Genomic DNA, 25,898 nt, shown 5'->3' on the forward strand with positions numbered 1-25,898 from the left:
AAAACTGTTAAATACACAAGCTAAGTCTATCCTCTTTCAAGAAGGCAAAATTAACCTAAAAGCAACTGCATAAATGGAACAAATAAAACTGCTGGTGTTAAATCAAACACACATTACAGAGTGCGATCCTAAGAGGATTTCATTTCTCCCTGATGATAGCCTTTAGGGAAAGTTCACCACACAGGAAGTAATATTTCTCCCTCCAACAGTCACTCTATGAAGAATGTAAACATTCAGGCCCTACATCTCTCTCATTAACTTGTTTGTTTTGTCTGTCACTCAGGATGACAACCCGCTTGATGTTGCGTCTTCCCCTCAGCTCGTTTTGGCCCTCTGGTGGCAGACAGATACAGATACATGGTAGTGATGGGAATTCCGGCTCTTTTTAGTGAGCCGGATCATTTGGCTCAGCTCACCAAGAAGAGCCGGCTCTTTCGGCTCCCAAACGGCTTTTCATTTTTACCACTTATACCTTTTATAATCCAGCCAAATTTAGCGCTGTTTTGACTTGATGATTTGTATGTGTACACATATATCACTTAAATTATTCAATACATCCTTTTGTACTGAAGTATTCAAAAGTAAAAATTGCATTTTCTAATATCAATAAATTGCTGTAGCCAATTGTTTTCATTGCATTTACAGACCCTTGTAACTCTCTGAAACCACCCAATGAATGCACTGACTTGGCTTGTAAGAACCGCTCTGCTACACAAAGCAGATAGAAACACCTATAAAAACTTAAGCATAGAAATTAAAAATAAAGGACAGCTATTGACATTTTCAATTTTTATTTAAACAGACACCCCTAACAAAACAGCAGGGCTTTATTTTAGTATTAACAAAAGAAAAAAACCCCAGCTGAGTTCAAAACTTTGCTGAGCCTAAAAATAACAAGTACAATATACTGTATATGTGTGTATATATATATATATATATATATATATATAAAAGTAAAGTACTAAAAAAGTAAAGTGAAGTGAAGTAAAAAATAATCATAAATAAATATAAATAGATAATAAAAATAAATATATTGCAATGTGCAAATTGCAGTTTTAGGTGTCTCTATGAAGTAACCACCATCAACCATCTAACTAACTTCTTATTATTTCTTTCAGGGCAGATTGGCATTGAAGAAGACCGAGTGCCTCAGCTTAGAGGGGCTGATCCGGTTTCTCCTCTCTCCTCCAAAAAAAAAACCCCCCCGGCTCGGTCGCGGACGGCAGCCGGCTCCCATCGTTCACTTAAAAGAGCCGGCTCTTTGAACCGGCTCTTCGAACCGGCTCGTTCGCGACCGCCACATCACTGCTACATGGTCAGAGCCAGCAAGCCAATTGAAGAAGAGAGGCAAAGAAAGAGGAAGAAATTACTTATAATAATAGCATATAAACACATTTCTATCATTTCTGCTTTTAGAAAACTTGTGCCTGTAGGAGTCAAAAAAGAAAGTGTGTTGTTTCTCGCGTTCAAAACCACCGGCAATAAGAAGCGAGAGTAAAACAAGCATACCGGGGTTAACCCACACAACAGGAAGGAAACAGGAATAGCTGCGTTTTCGTCTCGCTCCCTTTGTTTTCACTTCCGTCTAATGTCAGAAGGGGACGCGCGCGCCCGTCTCGCACCTCATCACATACAGCCCTCGTGAGCGACGCTCGCCGCCCGCCCTCAGTCAGTCTGTCGGAATCAGGAGGAGCAGCAGCAGCGGCGGCAGCAGCGGCAGCAGGGCGTCGTCAGGTAGGCAAGCGGTAGTCACTCTGTACCCCGCAGCCACAGTGAGGGACAACGTTTAAACTGAACGACATTTAGTTTAATTTTCCTGTCTGTCGCCCCTCAGTTCAAGGAGAGTGTGAGAGAGAGAGAGAGAAACCCGCCAAAAGAAAAGAAAAGAAAAAAAAAAGGTATGTTGCTCCATCAGCGTTTACCAGCCAGGAGTGTGTGTTGTGCCTGCTTCATTACCTGGGACCAGGACGCATTACCTGGGGACTGTTGTTGACTTGCTACCCAACACGTAGCTAACTAGATGACAGCGTAACTCGTCGTCTTTAGCCGATTTGGTTAGTGGTGCATTTTAGCAGATAGCTCACAAGCAGCATTTCAGTCAAATCTCGCTGTTGCTGGTAAAATACTTCGATAAACGTCGAACTTCTTCTTCTTCTTCTTCTTCTTCTTCTATATAAAATAACGTTCTGCCACAAGTCGTGGTTTAGCAAGCTTATGCTGTCTGTTGTGAGGTGCGACCTGATTGTGAACACAGCATCACTGATTTATCCAACAGGTTCCCCGATGGAGTTAAAATAGTGTGAAGAACTGGTATTGTACATATATATATAATACAATTTACTGGTATTGTATATATATATATATATATATATATGATATTATAATTGGTGTAATAATGGAGGTTGCAATCATTCTTCTGCTACTGTTATCCCCTTTTATGTTTCCTTTTGTAACCTCAGACATCCATAAACTGCCTCTCCCTTGCTTTTGGCCCATTTCCTTGTTTGCCTAGGGTTTGCTACAGGTTTTCCTTTACAATTGAGCTGGCCAAGATCATGAGTCACCTATGTGGGTATGTAAACCCAATTGTTTTGACGGCACAGACTGGTGACAAATTAACCCTTTCATGCATGAATGTGATGTTTGTTGAATTTGATGTTACCAAATTGTATTTACCTGCAAGGTTCTCCTACTATAGAAGGATTGGCAAGTTATTCCTGAGCTGCTCAGCATTTCTGGCCTTCCGCTGGCCATCTTGGTTTTGAGACATTTGTGTTGCGCTTACAATGGCTGGCCAGTGGGTGGTAGTGTATGGGATGACGCACTAGCGTCCACTGTGGTGGTTGATGTGCAACTATACCATTAAAACCCATGCATATACAAGAAAACAGCTTTTGAATAGCTGTCCACTGTAGTGACCACTATGCGTGAAAGGGTTAAAGGGCAAACCTGCACATTAAGGGTCCTCTCCACATATAAACCTGCTGAGCAGGCCCAGGTCTCAGCCCACGCGAACAGCTATGGAGCAAACGTGTTAAGACAGCGCTCTCCACCATTCTTATCAAAACACCAAATATTGGAATATGTTTTGCCAAGGAGCCCTGAAGCTGTTCTGGAGGATTGCGGTGGAACGACACCTGGAGAAGATACTTTACTTTTTTGGGGGGGGGGGGGTTTCATTCATTTGTCACCCATCTATATTTGATATACACATAATAAACCATGAGCCACTATGTGTTGAATTTGTAAAATTGGTACCACCCATTGGTAACATCAAAAAAGACACCGTGGCAGGCAGCAGTGTACAGCCTGTGGATATACACTGTATTCCATAACCAAAAAAGACTTGTTTTTTTCCAGGTCTACCTGATGGCTACCAATGGCTGCACCCCTGCAACATTTTCTTGTATATGTGAGAATGCCTTCTACTTTGAAGGTAACAGCGATTTCATACTTTATCCATTCTCAATAGGTGAATTAGAGATTACTATTATATGATACAATAAATAGTATTTATTGTTGTTAATACTATTAATAATAACATCATAATCCCTATTCGTTTTTGAATGTTTGTATGTAAATCTTATATAACTCTTCTCTTTTACTGTCCACTGCTCCCTATTTAAAGTGGCTGAAACAGGTAAGGCAATTGTTATATTGTTTATTTTTTTAATGACACAGTCCTAGACAATGCATTTGTGGCAAATTGAGTACCTCAGTTTCATGCTTTCCTCATTCACCCTCCATTTATAGTAGAACATAGCAAGTGTGTGACGTTTCTGGTCTCATAACATGTTTTTCTCTCTAAAATGCAGATATGGAGGAAGACGCTTTCGGAATTTCCGATCAGCACTGTAAACATTTGATCCGAAGCAAGGACAACAAATTCCTGCTCGTGAATGCCAAAGGACAATTTCAAGGGCAAAACTTAACTTCACAGCAGCAGTGTCAGCCTGGTAAGATGCAGAAAACTACAGCAAAATGTCATACTTTAGCGTAGCCTTTACAGACATGTTTCCATATACAATTGAAGACGTTGTATATGTATATTGAACAGAACAATGTCATGTCAATATCACGACATTGTCGCGATGCTTCTGTGTGGACATTGTCAGCATTTAGAAACTTGCTGGAAATGAGTACAGTTATTTTTTATGTGTATGCAACACATGGAATTCCTGTGAGAAATAGCTGCCGCTAGCAGAAATAGTACTAACGCAGTCAACACAAAACTAGCTCTTGCAAGTAGTGAGGCACCTGTGGTTGTCCCACATGACCAATTGCAAAGAGCATGGAAACCACCCTGCATTAGATATTAGTAACATTAGCTTGTATGAAATTCTTGCTGTTTGCCAGAAAAATATACCAGACACTTGCAAAAGGTATTTCTTCATTACTTCTTCTTTTGGAGGCATTGCCATTGAACAATTTCCTCTCATCACTCTCTGCAAGCCAAGCAGACCACGTACATTTCTTACTAAGTCATACCAAGTTGAGGCATTGCCAGTATAGAGCATCAATATAAGTTCTTAATATTATACCAACCACGCAACCCTCACTGCAAAATCACTGCACAGGTCACCTTTCATTCACTATATATTATATTTAGCATTTTAAAACTCAATTCAAACCACCTCTGAAAATGTTTCTATACACAATCTATTATGACATTTACAATCCCCAAGCTACTTATATATACTTAGTAGTACTAAAAGGTCAAATTGAGTCTTGTATGACACCTCACCTGCAAGGATATATCACTCCTTTCTAACCACCCCTCAGTATAACTGGTAAAACCTCTCAGATGAGTGACAGCGCATCAGATTGGCTCAGGTAGACACTGTACAGGCAATACAGTATCTGATACAGAACTCTTGTCAGGTCCAAAAAGGTCTGTTCTGTCCACTAAAACTGACACAGGTCTACTGATGAACAGAACATAAACAGTGACGGACAGAAACAGGAGATTACAGAGGTCACACCGTGACAACATTCTTCATTGTCAGATTTTGCACGTCTGTGACAATGATCCTCCATTCTGTGACATGCTTCCCTTTTATTCCCCCCTGCTCACCCTGTGTTTCCTTTCTAGACTGCAAATTCAACATCCAGATTTACAAAGAGTCTAGCCTAGTGGGAAGGAAGGGGAGGGCAGTCATGCTATATGCCATTAAAGATGGCAAGAAGATGGTGGCATGCTGCAATGCCAATAATGAAATGTATCCAGAGGCAATGGTGAGTATGAACAAATCATTTACAGTTATTTACAGTGTGTGGTATGAAGCTCCCCTTTGAGTGGTTCTATTATCAAAGAAACCCCAGAGGGCCTCATTTATTTGACAAAGACTATTTTAAAAGTCCTCCTTGTCTGTCATCCGGTTTGATTTGATACCTCACAAATGTAATCAAAATCGAGACCACCTTTGGAACTGCATTTCCCATAATGCGTTGGGAGATGTCAACAGGAATTATAATGGTGCCATGGAATCAGTAGGTTTCAACTGTAGCCCCATTTTCTTGGCCTATATTTGTTTACATTTTTTGCAAATTGACACCATTGAAAGTATGCTGAATTAGCAATTAGCACTTCCTGTTTGCAATGTTCTCATGGATGTACCGACTACTATCACTGGATTACTACGATACTGAAGAAAACTTAAAAACATGATGATTCTCAGGCAGGTTCTGGAGTTACGAGGAGCGCATTTGTTGGTGGTGGTAATAGATTTATTTGTTTAAGATTGGCATGGTACCTGTTGTCAAGGGAGGGCGACACTGTTTGCTGACCACAAAATATCATTGTCAATGCATCACAAATGGATGTTTTTTTGATGTTGTGAGAGAATCGCAGTTTGACTGAAAGGTTCAGCATCAGAACTGTTGAGCAGGAGGAAGAATTATTTTTAGCGTCACAAGCTACAAGCTTCACTTCTTATTGGGACTAGTGTAGCCACAGCAAAACCACCCTCCAGACAAATAGAGTTGTGTATGTTACATTAAGAGAAAATTGTGAGCGTGCGTTAAACAATGTGTGTTTGATGACGTAATGACACAGTGATACCTGTATCTGCAGTGTCACACTGCTAGATCAGAGGGTTGCAGCGCAAAGGAAATGTGACTGCTAAAAAGTCATCAGCTGTAATTGAGTGGAATGTGGAGCCAAATGCTTCGTATTTACCAGCGATGTTGTTAGATGTGACATGGTGAGTGTGTTACTGACCGAGAGCTCCAAAAGACACACCAGTCTCATCGTGACAACCCGTCATTCATGTTCCAATGTTTCCATTCTTTTGACTGCAACCTGATTGCCACTTGTCTTTCTGAAGGATCTTCCAAAGCAAATCGAGGAAACTGCACACAAGGCATTGTTCTACCTGATTAAACTCGCCAACGAAACAAACAAGTATATGTTTGAGTCCTCTCTGTACCCGCAAAGATTCCTGGGATTTGAGCCTAATGCGGATAATCCCTCTCTGAACAAACTGGTGCTGCGTCATAAAGGCAAAGATGAAGTGGACGACAGGTGCGAGATGACTTTTTCTGATTGTACTAATTTTCAAGTGTAATCTTGACACAACCATCCCTGTGTGTTTCATTAAGGATAAATTGCTATATGGACAATCTGCGGTTCTGCTCGTCCACGAAGTTGTTTCCCCCCCCCATGTTTTCACCATACAGAATCGAGCCATTACTGCCCACACATATGAAAACAAGACTTGTGCACTACCACTGACACAATGAGTTTAATTACTGAAGATTGAATAGCAAGGAGACCCATAAATGACAGATGTACAAAATCCAGCTAGGATGACGTAGTAAATGTCTGTCAGTCAGCCGAGTTTAGCAAATCTACTGTTGTATTTTCAGGAAACTCGAGTTTTGAGTTAAATTGTGTCATTTAGTCATTTAAATTGAATGAATTACAACTTACCTTGGAGCACATGGAACCCCATAGTGTTCAATATTAGATAAATAAAAAGACGTTATGAAATAGATGTTACAATTTTAAATTGTATGTTTTTATACTTGTGTCACACATTCAAATGTGGAAATGGGCAGATCATTTGTGTACTGAATTTCTGAAGCTTTTTATAATTATATTTTATACCTTTTGTACTCTTCTGTCACTGTATACATTGTGCACATTGTTAGGTAATAAAATGTCAAAATATGAAAACAATCTGTAAAGCAGACTTTATTCTGCTGAGGCAGGAAGTGTACATTATCTTGCCACATCTCATTTTGTGCGTAGAATCTGAAAAATAAAATGAACTGAACAGATGTTACAAATGGATAATTGCTGAAGACGAAACAAACAGACCCAACAGCGAACTCGTAAGCTCTCTTAAACATTCAGCGCAGGAGCATTGTGACGGGACGCAGACCTCGTGCCAGCAGTACAGAGGTAATTGCTGGTATTAATAGCTGCATGCATGGACTGTGTGCACCAATTACACGCTATGAGTAAATGTTCCAAGATTACGTGACAACATGCAACAGTTTTGATTAGCCAGCCATATTGAATCATACAGGCTCACATTGATTTAGGAGCAGTGCCTGAACACTTTTTTTTTTTTTTTTTTTTTGCCTTGTTTGCCAAGAGGTTGTACCTTTGAAAAAGAATTGCCAAGTATTTTGAAATGTTCAAAATAAATGTACATTTTTAATATTTTCAAAATGTCTTTTTTTTTTTTTTTTCCCCAAATTTGCTCACTCACAGTGGAAACTATGTAATTGATGCATAACACGACTCAATATGTTACAGAGGCATTGGTATTATTGTCAGCTACTGTCTTGAGTGATATTTGAATCGGCAGAGGACGGCATTTTGCAGCTGTTGATTTCAGACCCTGCTGTGGATTGTACACAGTTAGCTGACAGGAGCTTGTACGCTGCATTGTGTTGGTGCACAGGTAGGTTGAGTATTTCATGTATGGCTTGAAATTAGGATGCACTTCAGATCTAGCCTCCCTTACCTTTAATGAACCTTCAATAGAGCAGCAGAGCAGATCCCTTCCTGGACTCAACAGGCAATACATGCAAACGCAGTCTGCTCTCAGAACCCCCCCCCCCCAGCCACCCACTGCTCTCTGCACAAAATGCAGTACTGCATGCTCGACTGAGGGTAGAGGTTTCACAATACACCCTCTGACTTTCAGTTCAACAACATTTGCTCTTGTCAGTCAAAATACAGGAGTTCTCTCATGCTGAGTCACACAATGAGGCCATAGCAACGAAAGACACATTATGTAGACCTTATGAATAATAACTAACAATAATGTTAGTGTGGAGGGTGATGTCGACTCTCATACAAACACTGCTTAAATCTGTAGTGCTGCCCTGGTATTCCTGATGGGTTTAAGAGCACAAAGGTAGTATGCACACATTGTGACTGAAACAAAATACATTTCGGAAATCTGCCACAAAAAGGACTCGAACACGAAAAGAAGCTGCATTTTCCTGTAAGACTTGACTTGAGAAGTCAGAGTTGAAAACATGCATGTCCCCAGTAAATATACCAATTACATGTCAGGATACTGGATATCTGTTGTTAGCGGAATTGGTAGTGACAGTTGAAATAACTCGACATGTTGCTGCTGCTTGGGATCAAAATCTACAGGGGTACGCCGCTTAAATTGAATCCACATAAACAGAACCAGAAGAGAAAATGGATGTCAGTTGCAAAATCATTACTTTAACTAAACTGAGCAAGAACACAGAGACCAAGCCTGAATCGATCGACATTAATTACAATTACACACTTGTGAATCACTGTAATATTGTCAAAATAATATATTTATAAAGAATTTACATCGAACACCTTGATATTTTCAGCCGGGACGAGATTTCTCCCAGTCCCAGTGTCCAAAGCTTCACAGTCCACAGTTATATTCATTTGCTCCAGAGCAGGGCGATGGCTTTGCAGATTCCCACGTCGTTGTAGTTGAAGTAGCAAAGGCCAGCGAAGGTGACCGTGGACAGGAGGAAGAGACCTGCATTGGCAATCTTGATCTTTGTCTCCCCATGAACGTAGTCTGTTAACACCTGCCCGATGCCCCTACGAGACAGAAGTGTATGAAAAACACAGAGCGGTCAGTGAAGAGAGAAGCAGGTTGTTTTCAAAATTAGGGCGAAGGCCTCAGTATGCTTCGTGTGAACTAGGTCGCACTACGTGTTGACAAAGGTGTTCGTTCATTCACCTGGCAAATCTGTGCATAAAGTGATTGTCATATCATCAGATGCAGCCCCACCCAATTCTGCCTTTGAAGAGGGGGTTTCAGACACTGTTCTTGGTTTGAAGCATACTGAGGCCTTAAATGAAAACTAAGGTTTATTACAATCCGGGTTTTATTCTTGTGATAACATTATCCCAACGACAACAACGGCATCACTAGAAATTTCAGTACAGAGCAAGAACGATGAGCATTCGGCCGACAGTTTTGCTAGATTTGCTACCACTTTATTTGGAGTGCACCTGTGATGTCACTAAAACTATGGAAGCCATCAGTGTTTACGTCTAAGTTAAGTATGGTACGTCAAAGTTGAATATTAAGCTATTATTATAATTATTATTTATTATCATTTTGTCTTCCAAATCAATCTGGCTAACCTAGAGGTTCCAAGATCACAGGTATCATACCCAATAGAGGCAATGGCTGGAGCTATGAAAAAAAAAAAACAGACTTAAGTTGTAATAAAGCAGAGTTTTCCTTTAACAAATGAGTTAACAACCTTAATTCAAAAAGCTTAATGTCTTATTGAAACCCTGTTCATCAGGTTGGCATTCAGTTCCAACATTCCTTAGCGGTATAAAATCCTATTAGGCACAGAATACGCTTATCCCCGGCACCAGTTAAAAAAGAGGAAGCTTTCCAACCTTCTCATGCTTCATCTCATGGCAATGATGCCGCCAAATGACATCGGAGCATTTGTCTAACTGCTTTTGGTCGAAGAGGACATGGCTTGACCCTTTGAGATGCGCACCTGCCCCGAAAGCCGTTGCTTAAGAAGACTTATCACTACTCATGACTGGGATTTGTGGCCTACACCTGCCATGCTGGTTAGTCTGCGCTCTAACTGATGGGAGAACACATCTCTGTGACGCTAAGCTAAAGCCACCTTCTCAAGTCTGCAAACAGAGCCGTAACTAACCAGGGCTGAATTAATAGCTGCTGACAGCTACGGCGAGATGGCTGGACCCCCCCCCCCCCCCAACCAAATCGCCGTGGCACAAAGTTTGCCTTAGGTGCAGTAAGGGTCAATGAACAAGCCAAACCTTTGTACTGGGTAGAGACGTTGGGGAAAGGAGTGTGTGGAGGGTTCAAAGAGCTTTCATTCACACTCCTCAAATGCTCTTGATCTGTTCAGTCACAATCTGCTGGTGTATGACCACAGAGGTGAGGATGACTATATTTGACCTGGATACTGACAAGTCAAATTAAACTTCGTACTGGACTACAACTCCCTGTGGACCTCGTGATGAAGGAATTTACCCGCCATGTTTGCGTTTTCCCAGGATAAGTGAAGTCTGTGCCGCTCATTTCGGAAGCTGTAGTCTGTGGTACTGTTGAATTTTATTTATACAGAGGGGTGTTTCTAATATTCAGTCTACCCCTCATTGATTGTCTGAAGCAGGGTGGACAAAATAATAGAAACACCCCTCAGCTGCTCAAAATGGCCACGCAGTTGAACCAACAACTCTCAAAACAGTTTCAACTGAAACTGAACATTATAGGCGCATGAACCTAATAAACTGGTAACCTACTGTATATAGAGCAGTATACAAGAATAAGAACTGGAGGACGAATTAGTCTGGCACATCTTTGCTGTGTCACTGCCAAAAAAACAGGAAGTGAAACTGTGCCATTTGAAAGTGGTGGGTGAGAAATGGAGGGTATGGTGGGGATTCGTGTTAAAGGTATCAAAGATAAGGCATGGAGAGCAGAGAAATGATCTGTTTCAGAACTGGAAGATGGGCATGAATATGAAAGCTTCGTGTGTACGTATATACAAAACTTTCATCCTCAGAAGTAATTCAGCCAGGCTTCAGGTTAGTGTTTGCCCGTCTTACCAGTGTCCATGCAGGGTCAGGGCAGCAGCCAGGGAGTAGTCAATGACAGGACTGGGATTAAAATAGGCTGCAGGTCCCAGGGCCAGCAGCAGGATGCTCAGCACTCGCTCTGCTGTCCAGTGCAGAGAGGCGGCTTTGGAGCCGGAGCCCGCTGGAGAGCAAGAGAAACAACAGATTATCAGCAGACAGTAAAAAAAAAAAAAAACGTTGTATCCCCAAACAAAAAGCTGGTTATTTAATGATTTAAGAGTTTAAAAGGAATAGGTCCTCTCTATTATGAGATGATCGATACCTCTCTCATGACTGTAGTGTAAATATGAAGCTACTCTCAGACACAAAAACGACTCGGGGGTGTCACTTGTAGGCGTTTTGTGGTCATTTGACTTTCTAACAAGAAATATTAGCTGACAATTCATACAGGAGGCTCTAGTCAAGGGGACCCAGGAGTCAGGGGGGCCTGGTATGTCCATTTAGTAATCCATCTATGCCGCCAGCAGCTGGTGAGCCTAGCTTAGCAAAAACACTGGGCCTATGTCAATGTTGGACTATTCCTTTAATATGTGATTGCTAGGAGTTAGACAAAGCGAGGCAATACCTGGAAAACAATGTCTAATAGTGACCTCACACTGCACTTTCAGGTGTTATTATAAACTATAGCCGGTTAGACCATCATCAAACACATTCATTACCCCGATGTCATCACAGTGGGTGAAACCTGCTCGCAGACCTTACATCAACCTGGTGTCAAAATATCAGTCTAGCATTTGTGGCGCTAAATCTGGACCGCAAAACAGCAGTCATACACGACTGAGGCCATCACCCACATGGTTTCCCGGAAAAAACGGCCTGCAAACTGAGCGGCATATACACACACACACACATCACCCTGATGATGTCATCGGGGTTATCTGGGCTTGGGTATGAAGATGTACGAGTGAGCCTGCATTGTAAACTTTATAAAAAGGCAGAATAAAAACATATACGCAACTTTTTTCCCCCCTCATTTAACAAAAGCATGCCATACTTGACACTTTGTGTTACTCAATGCCGCACACACATTTCAGTCAGTACTCAAAAAGTATTGAGGTTTGCTAACATTGGTTTGGTATTCTCAATTCACCAGATTTATTGATGCTAGTGCCAACATGACACCCAAAGTGCTGAGTATAATTTTTCCATTTCACAAACAAATATTTATGATTTCAATCAATGAAAAATAAAGCCTAAGAATTTGACTAAGCTGAGCCAACTTTTGGTATTTGACAGAAACATTTGGCTTTCCAGAGAAAGTCTTCACCCTACTATCATTCTGTCAATGACCCAATAACCTGAATAGTGGGTCACTGTGGGTGAAACCTGCACCTCGCATTGAGCAGACCTTACATGTACCTGGTGTCAAAATACTGCCACTGGTCTAGCATTTGGGGACGCTAAATCTGGACCGCAAAACACCAGTTATACACAACCAAAGCCATCAGGCACCTGCTTTCTGTGTCAAGCCGGAAAGCTGCTGCCTGCAAACCCGAGAGGTATGTACACAAATCACTCCACAAAAACACAACTAAACCGACAGCAAATAGCAGAAACTAATCAAGAAAATGTACCAAACTGATCCTGTTATACATGAAACAGACACCCTCACCTGTCTATTGGTATTAGTATTGGCACATTCTCCGCGACCTATAGCACGCTGGACTTTGACCATTTTAACAGACACCTGTGCTACGATACTTGGACTGAACATTACTTAGTTTAATGAGATCTCATTTACACTATTTTGCAATCATAATGGAGTTCAGTTCAGTAAAAAGAGGAGCTTATAATGTTTATTATGAAAGGTGTTGATTGAAGGTGATTTCTGAGGCTGTGGTATGTCAAGCTGTTGGTTTGCCAAATATATTAAGGTTTTCCTGTTGTTCTGTATACTCCCTGTATATACTTTATGCACTACTGCGTACTTTCACTTGTCGACACTGACCATACAGAGCCTGTGACGCATGAATCCTTGCTGTCAGCAGGTAGTTCTGGTCCTGGGTTTTGTGTGGTACAACCAGCGGCCTGGCCAGCAACGTGCTTTGGTAGAACAGAGCTGAAGAGAAAAGACAAAAAGTTTCCAAATGGGCATAAATTATGAAATTCAACCACAGCTCACCTAGAATGAACAGTACACCCACAAAATAAACTAAAAGACACTCTTGTTAAGTATGTCATTTTAGCACGTCTCAACGCAACAAGCAACGAATCATGTTAACATAATTATTTGCCTTAAATATATTTACACAAAGCACATTTTTTTTCCTTCTCTTATCTTTCTTGAAAACTCAAAAAATGTATTTACCACAGTAATACCAGGAATTGTGGCAGCATTAAATCAGATTTAGGTCCCACAGGGTAAAAATTTTTTTTTTAAATGTATGGTTGGGTATTTAAATACTGCGATAAACATTGGGCAAAAAAACAGAAAAGAAAAAAAAATGTGGTCCAACGAATCTGGTTTCCACACAGCCAATTTTACAGCTGGAAACCATCGACCCAAACAGTCAAAGGAGGGCGGTGGCGAGCCATCTTAACCTAACATGAACTTTTACTGAGAGAGCTACTATGCTCTTGAGTTTGTGTTATGTATGCCGAATTAAAATTGGAGTCTTGCCATCTCAGGAAATGTCTGGTGGAAAGTTTTACCTAGTGTGTAATTTAGTCAATGTGTAGGTTATTTTATAATTCCCAAACTTCTGAATAGTGTTTGGCGTACAGTTCTGCGTCTGTCGTGCGAGCAATAACGTAATGGTCGGGCAGTCTGATGTCATCGTAGCAAATTTGAACTCCCCCTCAGTGTGCATCACTATTAAACAGTCTGAGAGTGAGATTACGTGTCATGATATGATGATGACGTTGCCCAGCAATAATTACACCAAAGGCTTCCTTAACTAAAGTCGTGAACTTGAAAGTAGTAGTCTATGCCAGACGTGATTTGTTCGTACACAGCTAATATTCCACCTCCTTTCTGTCAAAACATCCCGCTATCAAACTGCTACACTAAAGTAAGCACAGCTATTCACAACAAAAAGACAGAAACATTGAGAATACACAGAAGTACCCACGTTTGACTCCTCTGCGACATACAGAACTCAGCCTGACGATAGCCGCCATGATGATCAACCAACCAAGGTCACCACAGTAACCCGGATGTAGTTGTTGAGTCGTCAGCAGCACAAAGATGTTGGGCGTTTGAGGAGATCGGCAAACAGTTTCAGCTCAGAATGTGACACTTGGCTACATGCAAAAACTGTATAATGACGATGATGTTAAAGATGCAACGCAGCAGATGTGTGGATTATTTAAATTAAAGTCAGGAACTATTTTATCCATATCTGTTTTGTTGGACCTACTCCCAAAAGTCTCACATGATATTGTTAACTCTGTCCTGGGTATAATTGTTAGTTACAGTTTAAAGCCAATCTGATGTGCAAAACTACAAAACTGAGTTTACACTTTGGATCCTGATCCCCAAGCACAAAACAAGTAAATGTTTTTACACCGTCAACTTGACATAATTATTTTTTATACTTTTCATTAATATGTGACTACAATGTGTGTGTGTGTGTGTGTGTGTGTGTGTGTGTGTGTGTGTGTGTGTGTGTGTGTGTGAAATCTAGGGTTGTATTAGGTTTTATGAATACGTTTTGCTATGTTTGTTTTTTTAAGCAAATGTCTCATTGAGAATGTATTCATTCTTACCTAAAATATTGGTCATCATTATGGAGGGTTTTGGATTAGATCAAGGACCCCTAAGAGAGCCATTGCATTATACTTAAGCATTAGTCTTGCCTGACATGTACTGAGCATCAGAACGCTTTTGAATCAACTCCTTGTATTCGATACACTTTAATGAAACAGATAGAACAAGTATACATCAAGTAAGCAACAATATAACCTTTTTTACAAAATGTGAGTATATGAACACACCAAGGGATGATAAATGAAAAGATGATCAATGAAAAAGAAAATAATAATAATAATAACAGTAATCAAATAAAAACCTTGTAAAGTTCAAAGGTTTCATATGTTCTAGCAGCAGCTGGTACAGTCAGTTATAGATGAAATATCATTACTGAAGCAAAATGATGTATTGATGTGTTTTTATACAGAACATTTTTTTTCCTGTTGAGTGAGCTCCTGTTAAACATGAAATATCTTGGTAAGCGTCACCTCTTGCGTCACATTTAACGCGCCGATCTACAACTGACACAGGCAGGGGCCGCCGCTGTGTGTCGCTCGTCATGTGATTTGTACATCAGCGGTACTTCACAAGCCACAGCGCTCACTCGCGGTGAAACCGAAGGTCACCTCACTTCGCCACCTTGCCACCGCGAGTGTAGAATCGGGCTCTAACTGTTTAGCAACGCAATGGACAGTTTTGACAACTTCAGCGCGTCGGAGAAAGCAGAGGCGACGGAGCTTCAGCGTATGATCGCTATAGAGCAACAGAAAGCGCAGTTCCAGGCCCAGGTTTGTATGCTAACCATGCTAATCTGTATCCAGCCATTTAGCATTCGACTGTGACAGCGAGGCCGCCCTCCGTCGGTGAGACGTCACACCAAACTCCCGTGGAAGATCTTACAATTCAGGGCGTCTTTACTGTTTGTCAAAAAAAAGACCACGCTAGTCGTAGCACATGATGTGACATTTTACAAATTATTCATGTTGCTGCTAACTGAACACACTGACTGAAGCGAACAGTCCTATTTATTTAGAAAGTTAGTGTTAAATGTTGAGGAGCATACAGCTCGGTTGCTTAACAAGGTCACATCAAAATTGGCATTTTTTTAAATGGAGATTGGCATGACTGCCTCAGTATGAAGTACTTGTACCATAGTAAAAAAAAAAAAAAAAAGTCTGCTATGAATAGAGTGCCATCAACTCAAGACCTGATGCATCGTTATGGTCAGTATTATAGCCACATGAAAGCATATGGACTGAAGGTAACTCATTGATTGGACACGTTTGGGGATGGACCCACGTGGGGAGATCAAATTCTGGTGACTGACAGCTCTTGCACTTTACTGAACCATATTTGATTATTTATCTTCTGTGGTGCCGCAAAGAGCTCATGAAGCAATGAAGCCAGGTAGGACCAAAAAAAAGAGGTGTCTTGTATCGTAATATAATAATAATAAAGTCCTGCGGTACGTGCATGCTTTGTTTTCATACCACACACTAACCGCACCAGAAGCTTTTACACCAGCCCAGAAAAACTAACCAAACACACCTGTAGGATGTTAAAGTCCCCTTAAAGACAGTGTTTCCATTACGTTGTTTGTCCACCAGAGAGCACTGACATGTCAATGTTATTACTGTAAAATGAATTATACATATTCTGTTAATCGGCTTTTTATAATTTATTCCAGGTGCACACTTTCACAGACGTCTGCTGGGACAAGTGTGTGGACAGCCCGGGCTCGAAGCTGGACTACCGGACAGAGACCTGCCTGCAGAGCTGCGTTGAGCGCTTCATCGACACCACCCTGACCATCACCAACCGCTTCACGCAGATGGTGCAGAAGGGCGCTCATTGATCATGGACTATAGATGCCAACGGGGACTTGAATAAAATGTTTTGTATTCCTAACATGTCCGTGGAAGATAAATGGAAGAGGACATGTTTTTGAGGACGTACTGTTTATGCTATCGACTGGTGGTGCCTGGCGGGTCCAAAAAATTAGTTTAAAATGTGAAACTCTGCATGGTTGTGGCTTCAAAAGACAGCAAGAAGTACCGGTTTGAATTGAGAAGTCATGTAATGTGACATTAGTAAAGTGACACAGTACGCTCACGTTCACCATCCTGTCTGTGGTCCTTTGTGCACTGAACAAAATGGGGGATGAAGCAGGGAAAGAGAGTCCGGCTATGGTGGCTGCAGTTTTAGTGCTCACTCCCGGTTATCAAAGGTTATAAAGGTGAACTGATAGGAATTTAGAAAAAGACGACCATACCAACATTAACAACAACACTGGTTAATAACAGATATAGATATTTATGCTGCTCATCACTGACCTGCCACCTGTCACCTGGTTGTGACAAATTTACTTTGTAACATCATACAGGGCAGCGTGTGTTGGAGGAAAAACCTTAAACACTCGTGACCCAGTGCACTGTTAAAGACCAAACCAGTGGTTCCCATCCCTTTGTCATGTTTCAGCTGTGTGGGAGACACTTCCCCTCTAGACTTCTCATATAGTTCCATTTACAGGAACAGTGTGAAGCCCCAAAAAGGCCCCAAACTTATCCAATATATAAAGATAAAAAGTCCTCGAGGAGGCTCGGCACCCAGGTTGGGAACCACTAGACTAAAATACCAAAATACAAACGGTACATAAAGTAGTTAAAACTAGTTCTACCATAACTAACGACAACATTCAAACGTTACATGTGTATTGATGCGTCAATCTAATAATATGAAACAGTAAAATGTCATTCACAGGGGTCATCTTTTGCTGATGTAGTTCTGCAGGACCTTTTTTTGTAATATATTGGAACTTTTACTGAAGTCGAGGATCTGAGTTCTTCCTCCACCTCTTGTCCAAACCATAAAGTACCGGGAAATGCTGTGTGTTTCAGGCACTTAATAAGAGGGATTCAGGCGTGGAAACAAAATGTCGGCACTGACAAGACTTGCTTAAGAACCAATACCGCAATGTAAAAATACAAGTCCTTGAGGAAATGTACAGAAGCATCATCAGCAAATTGTATTTAAAGTATCAAAAGTAAAATGATTCTTTCTGCAGAAAAATGTCCCCTGTGACTGATTTTATAGTATTAGATTGATAATACTAGTGCATCTATGCATATGTATTTTACTGTTATAGTAGGTTGAGGTGGACTAGTTTCAACTACTTTAACCTGGGGGTCGGGCCCCTCCATAGGGTCCCAAAAGGAAAAGGAGAGAAGAAAAGACATAGTTCTATGCTAATTTGTAGCATTTTCTTTATTTTTCTCTAGTCTTTGATTTCTTTCTTTATCTTTTGTGTAATACTGGATAATTTCACCTCTTTATGCCTCAAACAATTATTTTAACGGAGCCACTGGCTTTCCCCACATGTCGGTAACACTTACTAATTCAGAACATTAAGTCATAGTGACTTGATCATTTGTTAATGGTGAGCAACTACAATTCATAATACATCCTACATTAATTAACATTTTAAATAGCTAAGCATTACTGGAGTTTATGTTTTGTACCCTTATGAAGAGTTATCTAACTCTTTCTATTGGCGGAACCCTTGTTAACAATGCAGTGGAGTGGAAGCATAAAGTGGTGTAAAGTACAAGTACCACAAAATTGTACATCAGCACAGTACTTGAGTAAATATACTTAGCTACTTTCCATCACTAGTTGACAGCAGATTTTTCACCCGTGTTTATGAACTAGTTCATTTGAAGCATAATGAAGCCTTTATGGGAAATCCAGTGGCGTCTCCAGCTGGACATTCAGTGCTAAACATACATAAACAATAGTCTCTCCATATGTGTCCCCTACAAGAAACGTGTCTAATTGATGTTCCATATAAAATATGTTAGATGTTGTGTTTTATTCAGATATTTTACTTTCTTGTTCAACCTTAAAATAAAATGTAAGTAAAACATAAAATAGTTGAAATGAAATGGAAAATGCAGATGTTAAGGGCATGAAATGAAAAAACAATCAGCATGTCAATCAGTGCAGAAAATAATTGTTGGTTTACTTGCAGCTCTAATTCAGTGTTATTTGAAGCTTTATTCTGGCATAAAATCATGGTATATCCTCTTACAGTACAACCCTGCAAATCATGATCATGGGGATAATAAATGCATTTGTATTTCTGCTATTCTTTGTGGGATAAGTATCAGTAGATACTTAAATCAATAAATATGTACGTAAACACAAAAACATACGTCATAACAGAGGGGGTTAACATTGATAGGCTAGTATTCACAAGATATACTGGTAAACTAATATATCGGACAAGATGAGCATGAGCATATTTGCCACACATGAAACTAAACTGTAAGGCTATTAATATTTTTAGCTGCCCTGAGTGCAGACTTCATGGCAGTTTCAATCCACCCATGTGGAGTAGCTGTGTGTTCTCCTGCAAAGTGCACCCGTCCCTCACTCTGGAACAGTTCCCTGGAGTAGTGTCCCTGCTGGTAGGGTGTGAACAGGGCGAAAGCTCCCAGACTGTAAGGATCCAAGCCCCACTTCTTCACCAGCCCCCCTGTACACAGGGGCCTGATGTCCTCTCCGTGGATTTTCACCAAGTCTTCCAGGACCACGGCCATCAGCTCGTCCTCGCTCATCCCCTGGAAGAGGGTGGAATCGTCGGAGCAGGTGTAAGACGCCAGGAGGGCCCCTGCAGATGTTCCGGAGAAGCTGTGGCTGGGGTAGTAGATGAAGCGAGAGGGCCGGTCTGTGACGCTCTTCCCTCCTCTTATGCCCTCTTTCTCCCAGAACCGCTCCCTGAAGCTGAGCACCACCTTGGTGGAGCTGGCGTAATGAACTGAGCGCAGGGCCTCCATCTTGTCCCCAGAGAGAGGGGGCTGGAAGTCAATGAAGAGGGAGGCCTTGGCTGTGGCTGTAACCAGGGCATAGTCCACTGTTAGGTTGGTCAGGGAGCCTGAATTACGCCAGTCCTGGTATGTTACGGTCACATTGCTGCCGCCTGTTTGATTGATTAGCTTGACCTTGGAGTTGAGGAGGATGGTGGCATTTAACACCTGGTAGAAAGCCATTGGGAGGTGGTCAAAGCCATCTGTCACTTCAAAGTACCTGGAAAAGATCACCCAAGAAAAACCTCTTAATCACAATACACCATTAAAGCTCCACTAATAAATATTTGTATAATAACAGTGGATCAAATGACTGTGTGTAATGTGTGTGACAAACTCACGGGGAGTTATCACCTGACACTGGAGTTCCCCTCGGCTCTACTGAGCGTTTTAGCATCTTTCAGCTCATTGTTTTGGTTTTACCACAATGTGACTGTTTTGTTTCACTCTCACCGCTCTCATCAACACCGTTTTTTGGCCACAGCAGGCAGCTGTTTCCAGTAAAAAAAAAAAAAGCAACACTAAATCGACGGAAAGCTACCTGCCCAGCACCTGGATTTTTTTTGGGCCATTTGGAAGCAGCAAGTTGTGAACATAACATTGACTTATCATCGGCGGCTTATTCTGTCCACCTGATGAATATCAGTATTTTTTATTTATTTTTATTGGGAATTTTATTGAATTTCCTCCAACAACAGCTGTCTGCTGTGGCTGAAAACGACACTATGAGAGCGGCGAGTGTGAACCAAAACTGCTTAAAAAGTTGCAGACAAACATTGAGCTGAAACTCGCTATGAAGCTCTGTAAATCCGAGGGGAGCTGCAGATTGAGGTGATCATTCTGTGTAGGTTCACCACTATAAATAACCCCTTTCACATTGCATTGACTCATTGTTATTATAAAAATATGTTGCTTCGTTTCTGTTGAATGTGTAAATAAGCAACTGTTTTGAGCTTTTCAGACCTTTCTCTTGACATGACAGGTACATTTTTGCATCTTATTTGCCACTCTTCCGCCGTTCTTAAAATGGATGAAATAATGCTGATTATAAAGTAAGTCAAAAATGATTTTGCATTATCCTCGCTTGTTGGCCTAACTCTCAAGCATGGCTCAACTTAAAAAGTTACTCAACCAATGAGATCATTTCTTATCCCTCCAGAGATGTTCTGTTGCTGAGAACAACTGGGAAGCCAAAGTCAGGTCAGCAGGCTGCGTGTGACAGACACACAATAAAATGGCCGAATGAATATCACTTACTCAGTGTTGTCATTAATGTCTGACTGTATGTACAGCATCTCTATCAGCGACGTGTAGAAGAGGCTGTTTTCATTCAAGATGTCCCCGATCATCCTCAAGGCACCACGGCTCAGGTTGCCCTCCTTCACCAGATATTCCTGTCGGCAATCAAGCGTCACATTTTATTTAGAGAGTGAGCATTTTCATTCGGATGTAAACTATGACCTGCGTGACAACTGTCAAGACAATGTCAAATTCAAGTTTACCTTCACTGTGTAGGAATCATATTTATCCAACATGGCACGGCAGCCGATTGCCTTAAGGTCGTCCCTCACCTGTGCACAGATTACGTCACTTGCAAAAAGGCAACTCTATCCTTATGAAATAAAACTGTGTGAAAATGTGAAATACTGACGTGTGCAAAATGAACAATGACAGCATCAATGTGTGGAACGTATACAAACCTTCCAGAGCGCCTGGCTGAAGAGTTGAGCGGCTGACTTCCCTCTCTCACTTTCATTCAAGCTGTAGTTGAGCACACCGGGGTTGTTTTCCACCGCATAGGTTTTCTGTAGCACTCCATTTACCAAGTAGTAGGTGTTGATGTCGTCTTGGATGAAGTGGTTTAGGGAAAGTTGCAATTTGGCGGCAAAGGACAGAAGAATCCTGTGGAACAGATACTGTATATTGAATATCTTACATATGTGAGACAGATTTGACATTCTTCTTTTTAGGGTAAGACCTAAGAAGAGCATTTCCGATCATTTAATTAAAGCTGCGTGAGTTGATTTCTTTGCCTCTTGGGGGCTGCGCAACAAGCTGTAAACTCAACACTGACTCATTCTCGCCTTTTGATAGTTGATATGGCGAATAAGTTAGCAAACAGTTTCCTGTTTACACACGACGTTCTGTTTCTGGCCACCTGATGAATGTAAGTCTGATATTCACCCTCCTTTTAGCTCTGTTTTTGGTCTCCACCAACTCCTGAGCTGCTAAACGTTCCGCTGCGTTCACCAGTTAGTTGCTAACTTTGTCTGTTGTTTGGTGCTTGGGCAGGCAGCTTATTTATCAGAGGAGTTTTGCTGAAAATAGCTGCCTGCAGCTGGAAACATGTTAGCTTATCACAGATATGTCGGTGTTGGCATAAACGTTGGCTGTGCTGGAATGAATCAGTCCAACACATTCTGGGTTTTCCTCATGAGGCCATTACAGTCCTCTTCGAACTCCCCAAACTCTCCACTCCTTTCTTCTTCTTCTTCTTCCCTTTTCTCGCTCCCCAGAGCCACCAGCTGCCCAAACGGCGCTAGCTACAGTCGAAAAACACCTGCCTCTGGAACATCAACACAACACCACTGCAAACACCAACCATGTGCAAACAAGCTGATAGACATTCGACACGCAACCATGTTTCCTCTCACACACCTTCCCCCCTTTACAAAAGAAGCGTTCTCGCTTCAAAACAGCTGAACTTACTTGACATACACTTACCAGCTTACACTCTTACCACAAACATAAACAGGTGATGGTAATGCAAACAGGAGCAATTTAACAATTAATAGTAGAACAGCATACACCGTTCCTGTTGCAGCATTGTCTCCCACCTGTGTCGTGGCAGCGGCAGCCCTCTGAGTCCTAGTCGGAGCCACAGGGCACCTTTGCGTGGATGGGCTCAACATAAGGTCTGGAGCCTGAGAGTGCAGTAAGCAGTGAGGGTCCTGGCCTGAAGATGAGGGTGAACGTTCAGCTGGCCAGGCCCAGCAATACGGTTTCAGGTGGTTTTAGTGAATGACCTTGGGCTTAGCTCTAGGATCCCTCTGGTCCAAAAACTCATAGTCTGCTCCAACGTCCAATTGAGTCAAACCGTCTGAACGCTTTGAAAGGGCCATTCCACTTAGGTGACAGCTTTTGTCTAGAAGGTCAACCCACACTGAATCACACGGCTCATGAGCTGTGTGTGATCATAGCAGTACCTTTGTTGGGCGCCTGCTATCTCAATGTTATGTGCAACAGAGTGAAAAGCGGCGCACAGTCGACAACACAGGTAGGTCTGGTATTAAGATAAGGTATCAAAAGTAACCTTTGTGTTCATTATTATTAGACTGGTAATACTCATGAGAGTATTAGAGTATCAGTAATAACTGATTTGTTAGAACAACGGTTGGGTTGCCGATGCGTATTTTTCTACAGCGTCACTTGCCCTGCCTTTTTAGCTGGCAATTGAATTAATGAGGAGGGTAAAGTGCTGAAAACTGGTCTGCATGCAAGAATCCATTTATTAACAGCTTATTAGCATTCCTAGCTACAGGGCTGTCAGTAAACACCAGTAAATCTAGTAAATCTAGTGACGTGAGAAGTACAGTATTTCCCTCTGAAATGAAAAACGTACTTCGAAATTATCCAAGATGAAGTACTTGAGTACTGTGTTGATGGAACAAAGTGCCTTCATGGCCCAGCAGACAGCTAAAAGAGTCATTTCTGTACTCACTTATGAAAGCTGGGGATCCTCATGGCGCCCACTTCTGCGTACCAGCCTTCCCTTCTGTTCCTGAAGGTCTCCACACGCCCTCCAATGCGGTCATTGGCTTCTATTATGGTGACCTTGTTGTCCATGGGGGGGGGGGGGCACATCATCATCATGTGAAATACACTTTAATGTGTACAGCACGTGTTTCAAGTATCAACAGTATCCCCTCGGAAAATGTATGTGTATGATTACATATCAAGTCATTACTTCCTCACCATAAATCACTTTACCTTATGTCCGGCATCTTCTAAAAACTTTGCAGCGGTCAGCCCAGCGATGCCCCCGCCGATGATGGCTACATGATGAGGTGTCTTGGTGGCAGGAAGACCTTTGTCCACCATATCGAGAAGCTCACTGTAGTCAGTGTCTTGGAGGCACTCGTACAGAGGGTCTCCAATGATCCCAGTCACAGCAAACACCACGACCCCAACTAGAACCAGAGGAACTGATGACGGAGGAAAATATCAACTAAAAAGTGTTGAAATCAAAGCATCATGAGGCAAATGCAGAAGTGGAGGAATATTTTCTATATTTTAGCTGCTAAAACAGAAAAAGCCCTGAGGGATCGCTGAGCAACCACCAACTTCCAGTTTCCTTTCTTTACTGCTGAATTTACAGACACAACAGAATCACATCTCTAAGCAGAACTTAGGGTGTATGACAAATGATTTAAATATATCCTGGTCAGACTGCATTTTCACAATAATCCTCTTGCATTGCGCAATAAGTTCTCCCTCTCATGATGCATCTTTTTATAATGGCTGTATTCAATTACATGTCAAACATGGATTTCATAATGAATGAAATCACAATGGCAGCATCAGACTTTCAACTCAAATGAATGCATTGTGTGACTGCGGCGGATTTGATACTTACAGAATTTGCACAGGGCCATGTGAGGGATCATCTTGAGGATGGAGCTCCACAGTCTGGACTTCTTGCTTCTGCTGTTGATGCTGGCACTAGGAGAGGACAAGGAACCCTGTAGTGAAGACAAGCATGTTACAGGTTTAGTGGGAGAGGCTCCGGCAGTTTTGTCATATTCCGCTGAACTGAACGTGTTGATGAATGCACACGCATGCAAGTAAATCATCAGTCAGCTCAGACGAGACTATCTCTGCATTCTGCTCACCTTTATCAAAGGCAATGTCTCGTAAGTTGTCGTGAGCCTATGCATGACTGAGGAGAAATGACCCAGCCCCTGATGAAAGCTAAACCTTCAACGCTGTGCGTCTCGCCATACGAAAGCAGCCTGGAAAAACCTGGGAGGCGTGGTATGTGTGAAATTGCACACAACGTCATTTTAATGAGGGGGACTGTGTGGCTCCTCAGGTCTTCCAGAAATATTTTCCCACACCGGCTCAAGAGTCAACCACACTGAACAAATCAGATTAGTGAGGTTATACTAGTCATCAGCATACCTCATTTCCTCCATTTTCACTCATTTCAATATCTGACCTGAGAGTGTTCATTCAGTGCTATCCAAAAATGCCTCAGTCAAACCTAAAGCTGCATCAAACATACTTAACAAAATCACAGTACATTCCAAGTCTTTGTTGTTTTCTATTACAGATGTCCTTTACTTATTTATAAGGTTTTTGTTTTTTTTTAAATAGTGTTTACTACTTACCTGTAGAAATGTACGGTCTTTGGTGCCAAAAGAAAGCAGTCCCTCTCACCAACAACCTTTCCTGTATCCAACAGACAAAAGCACCTAGACTTTATCAGCTGCAGTAAAGGAAAGCAAAAGCAAGAAGAAGAAAAAAAAGTCTGGTCAAGTTTCGTTTTCCTGAGCACATTAGTCACTGTTTCTATTCAAAGCTGAACAACTGGAAGTGATGAAGGAGAGTATTGAGGAAATGTTTTATTTAAACTGACAAAATAAAGCAAAGGAATAGAAAGAGCGTCACTTACAACTTTCTCAGGAAAAAACACATACAGATGAACCAAACACATGAGCGGGAGATGTCTACGTTTCCAATATTTCCAATATTTCCAGTTCCACACTGCGGTCTTGTGTCAAGGCTCGATTTTGAACCTGAACAGTCTGCTTGCCGACTCAGCAGAAGCCTCAAAGAGGGAGACGCTCACCTGACAAGCTCAGGTGAGAATCTGCATCACAGGTTACAAAACTGTTTGGCAATGTATAGATGATGCATAGCTGAACGCAGCATTGTTTGAGGGGCAAGGGGCAGGTTTTATTTCACAGTTTTTTGTCAGCATGTGTAAAAACGGCGAGGTCACTGAACTACAGTAATGAGGCTTTGGGAGTTAAGTCAGCCATGTTAATGTATATTGTGTAAGGTACAGCTCTCAGCACACCCTGAGAAATCAGACTGAGGTCTTAAAGCTGTGAAGTCAGTTCATTGGGTCTGCTGAACGTGGCGGGGGGGGGGGGGGGGGGGGGGGGAGAGTGAAAAGGAAAAAGAGAAGAAGAAGACGGAAAGAGAAAAGAAACAGCAGGCAGAGCTGTGATGCTCG

General features: G+C 41.7%; 4 protein-coding genes across 7 annotated transcripts; 2 read left to right on the forward strand and 2 right to left on the reverse strand.

The window, feature by feature from the left end:
• The first annotated feature begins 1,644 nt into the window (after positions 1 to 1,644).
• LOC139285235 (uncharacterized) lies at positions 1,645 to 7,648 on the forward strand. 4 transcript variants are annotated; one of them, XM_070905753.1, is made up of 6 exons: positions 1,645 to 1,734; positions 1,835 to 1,898; positions 3,361 to 3,436; positions 3,816 to 3,956; positions 5,093 to 5,235; positions 6,327 to 7,648. In XM_070905753.1, the coding sequence occupies exons 3-6, from the start codon at positions 3,370 to 3,372 to the stop codon at positions 6,564 to 6,566; spliced, it is 591 nt and encodes a 196-aa protein (XP_070761854.1). In that variant the 5' UTR covers positions 1,645 to 1,734; positions 1,835 to 1,898; positions 3,361 to 3,369; the 3' UTR covers positions 6,567 to 7,648. The 4 variants fall into 4 exon arrangements, with proteins under 4 accessions (XP_070761854.1, XP_070761856.1, XP_070761855.1 ...); XM_070905754.1 differs by lacking the exons at positions 1,645 to 1,734; positions 1,835 to 1,898 and adding exons at positions 2,511 to 2,572; positions 3,629 to 3,640; XM_070905755.1 differs by lacking the exon at positions 1,645 to 1,734 and having other exon boundaries at positions 1,808 to 1,895; positions 3,359 to 3,436.
• On the reverse strand, positions 7,183 to 14,234 carry LOC139285236 (succinate dehydrogenase [ubiquinone] cytochrome b small subunit B, mitochondrial-like). The gene is made up of 4 exons (XM_070905756.1): positions 14,173 to 14,234; positions 13,050 to 13,160; positions 11,072 to 11,222; positions 7,183 to 9,058 (listed from the first exon to the last, which is right to left on the reverse strand). The coding sequence occupies exons 1-4, from the start codon at positions 14,219 to 14,221 to the stop codon at positions 8,893 to 8,895; spliced, it is 477 nt and encodes a 158-aa protein (XP_070761857.1). The 5' UTR covers positions 14,222 to 14,234; the 3' UTR covers positions 7,183 to 8,892.
• Positions 14,235 to 15,409: 1,175 nt separating this feature from the next.
• timm8b (translocase of inner mitochondrial membrane 8 homolog B (yeast)) lies at positions 15,410 to 16,910 on the forward strand. Its single transcript, XM_070906113.1, has 2 exons — positions 15,410 to 15,580; positions 16,480 to 16,910. The coding sequence occupies exons 1-2, from the start codon at positions 15,479 to 15,481 to the stop codon at positions 16,645 to 16,647; spliced, it is 270 nt and encodes an 89-aa protein (XP_070762214.1). The 5' UTR covers positions 15,410 to 15,478; the 3' UTR covers positions 16,648 to 16,910.
• Positions 16,911 to 18,825: 1,915 nt separating this feature from the next.
• il4i1 (interleukin 4 induced 1) lies at positions 18,826 to 24,594 on the reverse strand. The gene is made up of 8 exons (XM_070905650.1): positions 24,550 to 24,594; positions 24,294 to 24,399; positions 23,648 to 23,862; positions 23,379 to 23,491; positions 21,358 to 21,559; positions 21,160 to 21,228; positions 20,915 to 21,051; positions 18,826 to 19,877 (listed from the first exon to the last, which is right to left on the reverse strand). Exons 1-8 carry the CDS (start codon positions 24,592 to 24,594, stop codon positions 19,109 to 19,111), a joined length of 1,656 nt encoding a protein of 551 aa, XP_070761751.1. The 3' UTR covers positions 18,826 to 19,108.
• Positions 24,595 to 25,898: the final 1,304 nt, after the last annotated feature.

This window comes from Enoplosus armatus, chromosome 5 (assembly GCF_043641665.1).
Source record: "Enoplosus armatus isolate fEnoArm2 chromosome 5, fEnoArm2.hap1, whole genome shotgun sequence".
Classification (NCBI taxonomy): domain Eukaryota; kingdom Metazoa; phylum Chordata; class Actinopteri; order Centrarchiformes; family Enoplosidae; genus Enoplosus; species Enoplosus armatus.

Bases quoted from the DNA above. Each gene is read 5' to 3' on its own strand.
- LOC139285235 (XM_070905754.1), top strand. The intron at 3,957-5,092 runs GTAAGATGCAGA...TTTCCTTTCTAG, and splicing joins ACAGCAGCAGTGTCAGCCTG to ACTGCAAATTCAACATCCAG. The intron at 5,236-6,326 runs GTGAGTATGAAC...GTCTTTCTGAAG, and splicing joins AAATGTATCCAGAGGCAATG to GATCTTCCAAAGCAAATCGA.
- LOC139285236 (XM_070905756.1), bottom strand. From the start codon at position 14,221: ATGGCGGCTATCGTCAGGCTGAGTTCTGTATGTCGCAGAGGAGTCAAA. The intron at 13,161-14,172 runs GTGGGTACTTCT...TTTTCTCTTCAG, and splicing joins ATGTCGCAGAGGAGTCAAAC to CTCTGTTCTACCAAAGCACG. The intron at 11,223-13,049 runs GTCAGTGTCGAC...CTTGCTCTCCAG, and splicing joins TGCGTCACAGGCTCTGTATG to CGGGCTCCGGCTCCAAAGCC.
- il4i1 (XM_070905650.1), bottom strand. From the start codon at position 24,594: ATGCATAGGCTCACGACAACTTACGAGACATTGCCTTTGATAAAG. The intron at 23,863-24,293 runs GTAAGTATCAAA...CTCCGTCATCAG, and splicing joins CATGGCCCTGTGCAAATTCT to TTCCTCTGGTTCTAGTTGGG. The intron at 19,878-20,914 runs GTAAGTGATATT...GATCTTTTCCAG, and splicing joins GACATTAATGACAACACTGA to GTACTTTGAAGTGACAGATG.
- timm8b (XM_070906113.1), top strand. From the start codon at position 15,479: ATGGACAGTTTTGACAACTTCAGCGCGTCGGAGAAAGCAGAGGCGACG. The intron at 15,581-16,479 runs GTTTGTATGCTA...AATTTATTCCAG, and splicing joins AAGCGCAGTTCCAGGCCCAG to GTGCACACTTTCACAGACGT.